Genomic DNA, 9,867 nt, shown 5'->3' with positions numbered 1-9,867 from the left:
TAACTCACTTCACTCACATTTAAAACCAATATAAAAAGTGAGTATCATGTTCTATAAACTTTTTCAACTCAATATTCTTTACATTTCTTAACAAGCGTGCCCACAATAAGAGTGATTCTTATTGTAGGACGGAGGAAGTATATCTATAGTACATCTTACATAATATGTGAATATAACGTGTTGATATCTATAGTACATCTTACAATATCAATATAAAATTGTGTTGATATGGTCACGTCTTTACGTTTATATTTAATTAGACTATAGAATGATTGAATAAGAATTTATTTAAAAAATATATAATGTTATTTAAATTATCAAATTTAATTGTAATAATTTATTTATTTATTTAGTTTGCTAATTAATACTGTAATAGTTGATTCATAATCTATATTAATAAATTCTTTTTAAAATAATAATCTTACAAAACATATTAAAAAATAATGGTGAAGAAAGGAAATATATAAAACTAAGACTCATCTCACTAATATTTAAAACTCACTTTCTGTAAGTATAATTTTTAAAACTAGTACCCAGTCAAATGCGCTCTTGTATTAGGTGGACGATGGGAATATATTATAAAAACATATACATCTAATCAAAGAATTTGAATTGAAACCAGCCATGATTCACAAGTTTGCCTTATTTGGTAAACTATACTTGTTATTAGTAACCATATGCATATTATGTTCCGATTCAGAATAAAACCTTCTTACATAACACAAAGCAGATACCAAAATAATGTGGGTGACAACATAATCAAATCCATAACCCTCATAACAAGGTAACACAGACCATGTTCAGTACATGGTTTCATGCCTGTGTATATAATGCCTCACTGGTAGAGTTATTGCATTGCTTATTTTTTTCAACAAAATTATGTCAACGAACGATATCGAGGTGCAAACAAACTCCTCACCACTGTGTCTGCAGCATCTATGTAATAACAGTGGGAGCAGATCGGCCAGTGTACTCTTGCATCTTAGAAAGCTTAAGAGCAACCTCAACCTGTATAGGAAGAATACAAAAACTGAGTGTGTGCGTCTTGGTTTGCATCGTAGGAGAGTAACGGTGGGATGGAATAAATAAGTAGCATCAAACAATTTTAAAATCCAGTACTTACTAGAGGAGCAAGTGCGTCTTGAGATTCCCTCCCGATCTTGGATGGATCCTTCTCGTACTGCTCTATGTAGAGACGGATAGTAGCCCCTTCCGAACCAGTTCCAGAGAGTCGGAAAACCTGGTGAATTGTTAGCATATATTACTCAAGCACTTTCAAGTGGTCCTAATACCGTATCGTACACATATATTAAGTTCACGAGATAATTAAGAAGTTAAACTGTAACTTCCTGAAACTGTGTACAGACATTTTGACAGAGTAACTTACTAATCGAGATCCATCTTCAAATAGGTATCTGATTCCCTGATGCTTTGAAAAGGAACCATCAACGGGATCCTTGTACTCAAATTCATCAGCATTGACAACTTTTGAGACATCTGACCGGATTCCCTTTACAATGCTGTTCGAAAATATGTTTAGAATTAAAAAAGAATAAAACTACGAAAGTGGCAGAATAGATTCTCATTTCTCACTCTAATCAATCCCTAGCTAAAAGTTAGCAGTCAAAACCAAGTAGTTTGATCTTTCTTTTACTTGCAACTGAATTCTTATTGTGACGGAAAAAGTCCAGAAAAAATGCAAATCGGATGCCAAAAGTATGAGAGAAGCTTTACTCCCCCCTCAAATAGAAAGGGGAGAATGGAGAAGGCAAGAGGCTTACTTGTTGACTTCAGTTAGGTTCGATTGCAGCTTGACCAAATAATCCATCAGTTGCTTGGCACCACCAGAATCAACATTCTTCATTGCATACGAAAAAAGAATTAATAAACACATTTCTCAAAGTAGTACGCGCAATAAAAGAGGTAAAACTATATCATGCATCCACACCTCATAATCATATCGAGTGTAATAGTGACGCCCATATGTCGACCAATGTTGGCGCACAATGTCTTCAACAGTAACAAGTTTATCTCCCCCGAGATTGTCTTTGTTCTTATAGGCAATAATAGCTAGCCATGCCAGCACAGCCCATATTCCATCTTTCTCACGTATGTGGTCAGAGCCTGTTTATGAATATTATAAAAATGTTCAACCACATTGCTCCTACAATGGTTCTGTATGCAAAATAGATCCTACCAGTTCCAAAACTTTCTTCACCACAAACTGAACACATTCCAGCATCCATTAGGTTGCCAAAGAATTTCCATCCAGTTGGCACCTTCATGGAGATAAAAATTAGTAGACCTCTAAAATAATGCATGGTTATTTTACAAATGTTAATATCACATAGTACCTCAAAGAATTTCAGATTCAAGTGCTTAGCTACAACATCAAGAGCAGCTGATGTGGGCATGCTCCTGAGGAGAACAATGGATCATATTAGATTTATCTACTAGTACATAGTTTAAATTTAGAACAATATAATTGAGGTACGAATGGCTCGTATCTTATAAAACATTAATGGAGAATAGAAGATACATTGGAGAACATGTGTCAACTAAGGCATCAAAGAGAAAATGTTCAGGAAAAGCGAAACCAGGATCAGTACCTTGCAACTCCTTTTAGACCACCAGAAAAGTAGGGTATCGCCTGTACAGCATTTGCAGCTATAATAGCAACAGAATCAGATGGAGTAACAAAGAACCTGAAAATTAAAATAAGGCTGATTCAGAATAAGAACAATAAGTAAAAAAATGATGTTCAAAATCAGCATAAAATTTTTAAACGAGCCTTTTTCCAAGAACCATATTGCGGTCGGCATCACCATCAGCAGCCGCACCAAACTCTGGTGGGTCCTCATTGTTGCCTGACTTACTCAATCCCATACGAGCTACTAGTTCTTTTGCATATGTCAAATTAGGATCAGGATGTCCTCCACCAAAATCTTCCTGGAGAACAGACAGTTAAAAATCACGTCAGAAAAACAATACCATAAATACAAACTTCTTGAATAAAAAATTTACCTTGGGTACACAATTAAGCAAAGAGCTTTCCTTTGCCCCTAGCTCTTCGACAAATATACGTTTAGCATAAGCTCCACCAACACCATGAAGTGCATCATAGCTGAATTTGTAAAGCATAGATTATGCAATCAGAATAGGCCTCATCCAAACAAATTACTTTGAAATTCTTTTAAAAAATAGGATGAAATTTGGAGACAGGAATACCAGAAAGTGAATTTTGGAGATGACAATAAATTCTTGATAGACTGGAAATCAAAAATAGACCTGCAAAGCAATGAGTTAGATTAAAGTGAAGTATAGCTTAGTGAGAAAATGCACAGCACTAAATTGGACAGAATAGTCGTGTAGCACTACTATTTCATAAAGTTGGACAAAACCCTGTTGAGCACCAGTCATTCTCAAGGGAACTATACTTAATTGGACAATAAGTTATATACTATTCCTATTGAGATACATACTTCATCAATTTGACATAGTCACTTGCTGAATCAAAAACATCAACATCAAACTGCCCATCCGGACCAGTAAAGTTGCTTAATCCAATTTTGGAGATGTCCACCTGCAGTTTCATTTAAAAATTGGTAGGGAAAAAAAAAAGAAAACTGATCCAGCCACAAGTGTGCTTATGTGGCGCATAATATGATGCATGCATACACATGTGTGTGAGTGGGTGTATGCGCTGTCCCATGAAACTAATCATACATCAGGTAGGCCTTCGGCAATCAAGTACTCCTTAATTGTGGTGGTGTTTGAATAGATCTTGTCAGTGATTCCTTCTGGTGCAGGTCCACCATTTTCCATGTTGTATTTGATTCCGAAATCCTAGCAAACAAAAGAAAACGGATAGGGAATTTAATTCTGATTTAAGGAGCCGGTTTTAGCATAACATGTCCACCTAGGCAAGAAAGAAAGAAAGGAAGTATTCTTCTGAAGATATTTTCCTTGACCAGATCATTCTCTGGTAAATGTATACAGATAATTCATTGAATCGAAGATACTGAAAAAAATGTCCAGGTAACATGTTCCTTACAGACCTTGATGCCAAAAAATAAAAAAATAAAAGATGTTGTTAGAAAACATAGACGTGGAAGCATAATCACTACACAATGAAACTGACTCAATGATGTACTGGAGCAGAACATATACAAGCACACCCATAATGACGAACAAAGGAGAGGAGAAAAGAAGTAATGCGGGCGCACACCTCATTTGGCCCCCCTGGGTTGTGGCTTGCTGTAAGTATAAATGCCCCATTTGCCTTGGAGCCCTGAGAAAGTTCAAGATGAAAAGGTTTAAAGTTCCATTATTTAAGATTTTACCAAGGAAGTAAAGGTCAATACTCACATCAGCGCCTACTCTTTCACGTATAACAGCGGAAACAGCAGGCGTAGACAGCAACCCGTTTTGACCAACCCAGATACGCCTTACTCCATTTGCAGCTGCCATTTTGATGATGATCTGCCAATGGAACAACTTCTTAGTACTTATTACCATATTTGAGATCAAACAAAACAGAAAGCATTGGGTCACTAGTGTGGTCTAGAAAGTCCAAAACTGAAGACCACCTATGTTACTTGATACTTATTGTTGCTAATTTTATTACTATGAGTCTATAACAATTATGTGTCCAGCAATTAGGGTTGAGGTCCATCATCCAAATTCCAAACAATGTAGAGCAATAAATAAATAAGTTTCACCTAACGAACTACTTTCTTGATCACTTTCAAATACTCAGTCTCACTTATTTTCCTGTATTTACAAGGCTAATATGAACAAGCACATATTTTACACCCTAATGAACCTAGCAATGATGACTGTATCATCAAGTGACAAGGCATCTGACCTGGATAGCATCCTTCGAATAGTAGCGACCATCACCAGAGACAACAAGTGTAGCACCTGAAGAGTTTTTAGCAAGAACTATAAAATTTGACAGGAAAAGAGAAAACTAGAGCTGGTGTGTCTATTAGGGAATGACAAAAATGTAGCCTGTTTTTCAAGATTAGAATGTCTCACTTTCCAAATCCCGGCAATGTATTCCGATAACAACAAATATAAAGAATCAGTTTAAAGACGTAGTGACGTACATGGAAATCTACACCAACTATTAAATACTAAGACATCCAATCAGATGGTTCACACTTCTAACCTTCAGTAGATGGTTTGGTTCCATGAGCATTAATCTCAAAAGCTAATAAATTCTATAATTGTTACCAATTGAAAACTTCTGAGGGTGGCATAGACATTATCAAGCAAACTATGAGTGACTAGTGGCTGCATTATATAGAAAAGTTTCAAATTATGCATACAGATGTACAATGACAAGACTAATATAAAGATATCATTACACAGTATGATAATTGATAACAAAGCTGCGATTTCTTTATATCTTGCATAAAAGTAGGTACACGTGAGTTTTTTGAAGCAAACACACAGGTACTTTTGTAATTTTTGCATATAAATTATGTGTACTTTAGTCCATCTTAATATTGCTTGTATCATATCAAAGATTAAGTTGTACATCTTTATTTCAGAATTAGACCATATCAGGAAGTGAGAGAGCATCTCAATTATTTACTACTCCAAGAGCATGACCAAGAGCATGAAAATGATAAAACATATACCTTTCATTTTATCAGCTCCAAGAGCATTAAAAGTAGCCTGGACAAAATTTTGCAAGTAATGGGGTTGCACGAATACCTTCACCTGAACCATGCATGCCAAAAAGTTATATCAGAATCAACTACAGGAAACAATATTGCAAAGCTTCTAAACCACTAAGAACATATAAATGTACACAGGCCCGTTCTGCAAAATTCCGAAATTATTTGCATGACCACGTTAAAGATATTTTCCACATAAGGAAAGCACATTGTAACCTGTTTGAAAGGATATATAATAGTTCTTGTTACAAGAAGAGCATGGGTAACAATGAAATATGGTTGTCATATTTCAAAAAAACAAGACTTTCTCCATTTCATGCAAGATTGATGTCATGATGCCTGCATTCACTTTCATTTCACTCAGAGTTCTGAGAGGAAAACCCTTTAATGTGAAAATGATAATGTATCTGGATAATGGGAAGGAAAATATAGTCATGAGCATTCACATTTGAAAAATTTGTTCATTATTTAGTTTCGAGAAATGAATAGAAGTAAGGCAGTTTACAAAAATCATATCTCAGAAAGTGGAGAAAATTCAAATTTATACAAATATGTCAATATCGTGATTCTCATAAATCAAAATTAAAAAAAAAACTTAAAGATTTAGTATTTACATATCAGTTCAGATTCAAGAAGAACTCAAGTTATTTGGAAGAAATGAAGAATTGACATCGTAAACATTCAAATCTTTCAGACATCCTAAAACTGTAATGCCAACACGTAGAGCTTTCTCAATCTTTCTGTTGCAAAAGAGAAAGAGACAATCTAGATGTCCTTCCCTTTTAACATGCCAACTTATTAATATGTTAATCTTGTCCTAAGACACCTACTGACTACTGAGTCTTAAGATTAAAAAATACATGGAAAAACATATCAGGCAAGTTATCTGAGTTTCTACACAGACACAGCATCCTATGCATTAGGCTTATGCCTCACTAGCACAAGTCAAGGAATCATGTTTGTGCTTCTAGAGCACCTAGCAAATACTATGTGATTAAGCAAAATTATCCTATTTAAAGGGCCAATTTACCTTTTAAAACAAGGATCCACGTTCCTGAATCCAATATTTTGCAAATTTAGTTAATGATAATCGAAGCAAAATTAGCATATTCTGGTTTCAAATCTATCAGAAGAAAATTCATGTTTCATGCGTAGGCAAGGGAGGTCATCTGGTGACTTTGCCAGATACTTCGCTATGATCTGTTTCATAAATTGCAAAATAGCCCTGATTCTTCACCGATTGAATTTGGGAACTCAAAATATAGACTTATCACACCTTGGCAAATGGACAAAGACAGATTAATTATTTATTTACTTATTTACAGCTCAAACATTACGATCACTTACATAAGACCTATCAGATCTATAGCACATTTCCACAATCACACTAGACAATAGCCCCCACAGATTAAATGTCGACTGATTAAACAACTTTGTAAAAGCAGAACATGCAAATACCAGAACAACGATGTCACCAAATAAACACACACACATTTATGCAAATGGCAAATGTATAGATCCGATCAGAGACCCCTTTCCCATTACAATGAGCATCCACATGGAATAGCACGAAAATCATCACGAATCAGAAAAACGGAAGGAAAAAAACAATCAAAAGCAAAACCTTCTTCCTGAGGCCAGAAGTCCCTGGTTTCTGGCCATCAATTGGAGAAGTCTGGACGCGGGTAACCTTAAACGATGCCATCTTGGCTCAGAACAATCTGCAACGATTCAGCAGCAGAAATGAATCAAGCAATCGCAATGTGTTTGTGAAAATGTGTGAGAGGGAAGCTTACGCAGAAATGGATGCGTGTCGAGAATTAAAGTGATGGTTATTAAAAGTGTATTTATTCTCGTTGGCCTAACAGTTAGATCTCCGCTTTTCACTCACTCTAAAATTAACAAAACCAAACTTCCATATTCAATCATCTTCTTCTTTACATAACACTCTTATCCATACAAAATTTAAAGCATGAGCTACTTATGTGGAGTACTATGAAATTAATTAATGAATCGTCAAATAAAATTATTAGAATTACTATTTTGGGATCATCAGGAATAAAATTTGAATTGATTAATTTTCATCATCTTTATTCCCATTAGAAGTTCCATGGTCGGTCGACCTAAAATTCCTTTTGCTTTTCTATCTTTCCTCTTCTTCTATTCAATTTCCCTCTATATTATTCGTTTTTTCAGGATATTCTTTATTATCCATCATTCCTCTTTATGTGGCACCTCACTTTTTTTTACTATTTATTTTAAAAAGTATTCCATGAACTTTATAATTTTAAAATAATTAAAAAATAAATTACCTTTATAAATTATTTTATTTATAACTTATATCATCATCTTATTTTTAATTTCTCTATTAATTTATTAATTATATATTAAACTCATATTAAATAAAATGTTCATACTTTTCATGAATAGAGGGAGTAATAATATATTTTTCCTCTTAATTATTTGAGTTGGGCAACTGACATTATAATTGAGCAACTCATATGAGGAATTCTTTTTGACTTTAAAACCATTCCTTTATAGGGAGTACTAGTATACGTTAGTTTAGAAGTTGTACTTGTTTAAATTGATGATAACATAAATGAAAATTGTACTTTATACAGGTGGTTTATGTGTCTTTGTGATTATTTTTTAGAACGTTAATCTTACCATGAAAACAGAGAATTGAACATAAACAAGATGAACAATATATGAATACGTTCATGATATTTTAGTTTGTACTGTACATTTGTTATAAAAGATATAAATAGTTAAGAATGATGATTTAATAAATTACTATAAGCCCTCCCCAAATTACCTTTTTTTTTATATATTTTGTACTTCAAAGAATTTTGAAATTTTTGGAAAACATCTTTAGCCGTCACCAAACTATTGTATGTGAAGTCTAAAATGTAAAAGATTAAACAAGAATGAGGGGCTGAAATTTGAAATTGTAGAAGGAATTTTTTTAAAAATGGCTTTCGTTGGTGCTTGAGGAAGAAGATGAGATGATAAAACCAAGACTAATTAAATTAATGAGAATAATAAGATTGGCAAATGTCAAAGTCCCCTGCCTATAGGCTACGCCTATATCACGTTTCTACTTCTATTAGTACTTTTTAGTGTATTAAAAATATTTAATCGTTGCACTGTAATTTAAAAATGTACTACGTACATGTATTTACTACTCTTATAAGTACAGTAAGTTCAAATGTTTATCATTTTGATTCATTAGTTATTATAAAATTTTAAAAATCTTTGCATCACTTATGACACTACTAATAATGTAGATATCACTGCAATTGATACTATTTCAACTAGTTTATCAATTTTTGTGTTCAACTATACTAGTTTCGCTTTAAAATTCGTGCCGCCACAGAAAATTCTAATTTTAAAAGACAAAAGGAGTGTATGTTAACTAAAAAAAATTATTGTACAGCCCTTGCAATAAAATATTTATGCGTCCGCCACTGGCTATGAGTCCGTACGTAGTTAATTGGATTTAAAGAAAACAAAGGGTACGTTTGTTTGAATGGAAAGTAAAGTTGTTAAGGAAAATGATTACTAGGATTATAATTTCTAGGATTGTGATTTCTAAGATTATGATTTCTAAGATTTATGATTCCTTGGAAAATAATTACAAAGAATATGATTGATGAGAAATATTATTATTGCGTTTGAAAACATGGTAGGATTTTAAAACTAAAGTTTTCAAATTTTGAAATAAAAATTTAAGAAATTTAACAATACATCATATACACAAGAAACTAAAATATCATACTTACATAAACAAAGACGGTCCGTTGGGGCCATTTTGTGATCATATGTATTGAAACATGTGAATCTTTGGATGATTAAAAAATAGTGATCATTTTTATTCTTTAGATTATCTTCTTCATTTTGTAGAGAAGACTGAGAAAGAGATGGAGGAAATAAAATACATTGCACAGTGCGATAGATATGAAGAGAGAGATTTGAGAGAGAGTGGCGATTTGAGAGAGAAATGAGTGAGAGATTTGAGGAGTGGAAGACAACTGTTTTTTGAAAAAGAATAATTGGGTTTAGAAGAGGAAAAAGAATCCTAAAATTATTGCATAACTTTCCCTGATTTTAGGAATCAGTTTCCATTCTTATTTTCATATAATTTTATCAAACATAGGAATTTAATAATTGGAAATCATAT

General features: G+C 33.4%; 1 protein-coding gene across 1 annotated transcript; it reads right to left on the bottom strand.

Annotated features, from left to right (window-relative positions):
- Positions 1 to 695: 695 nt before the first annotated feature.
- LOC125223420 (phosphoglucomutase, cytoplasmic-like) lies at positions 696 to 7,639 on the bottom strand. Its single transcript, XM_048126559.2, has 19 exons — positions 7,484 to 7,639; positions 7,312 to 7,408; positions 5,649 to 5,730; positions 4,868 to 4,923; positions 4,369 to 4,482; positions 4,229 to 4,291; positions 3,727 to 3,846; positions 3,483 to 3,583; positions 3,229 to 3,288; positions 3,025 to 3,124; positions 2,792 to 2,949; positions 2,610 to 2,705; positions 2,355 to 2,418; positions 2,198 to 2,279; positions 1,949 to 2,124; positions 1,782 to 1,858; positions 1,388 to 1,520; positions 1,124 to 1,240; positions 696 to 1,008 (listed from the first exon to the last, which is right to left on the bottom strand). Exons 2-19 carry the CDS (start codon positions 7,390 to 7,392, stop codon positions 937 to 939), a joined length of 1,752 nt encoding a protein of 583 aa, XP_047982516.1. The 5' UTR covers positions 7,393 to 7,408; positions 7,484 to 7,639; the 3' UTR covers positions 696 to 936.
- Positions 7,640 to 9,867: the final 2,228 nt, after the last annotated feature.

Source organism: Salvia hispanica, chromosome 1, assembly GCF_029641045.1.
Source record: "Salvia hispanica isolate PSC_SH4W2 chromosome 1, Shi_PSC_v1, whole genome shotgun sequence".
NCBI lineage: Eukaryota > Viridiplantae > Streptophyta > Magnoliopsida > Lamiales > Lamiaceae > Salvia > Salvia hispanica.
The sequence above is the reverse complement of the archived record's forward strand: the minus strand, read 5'-3'. Positions and strand labels throughout refer to the sequence as shown.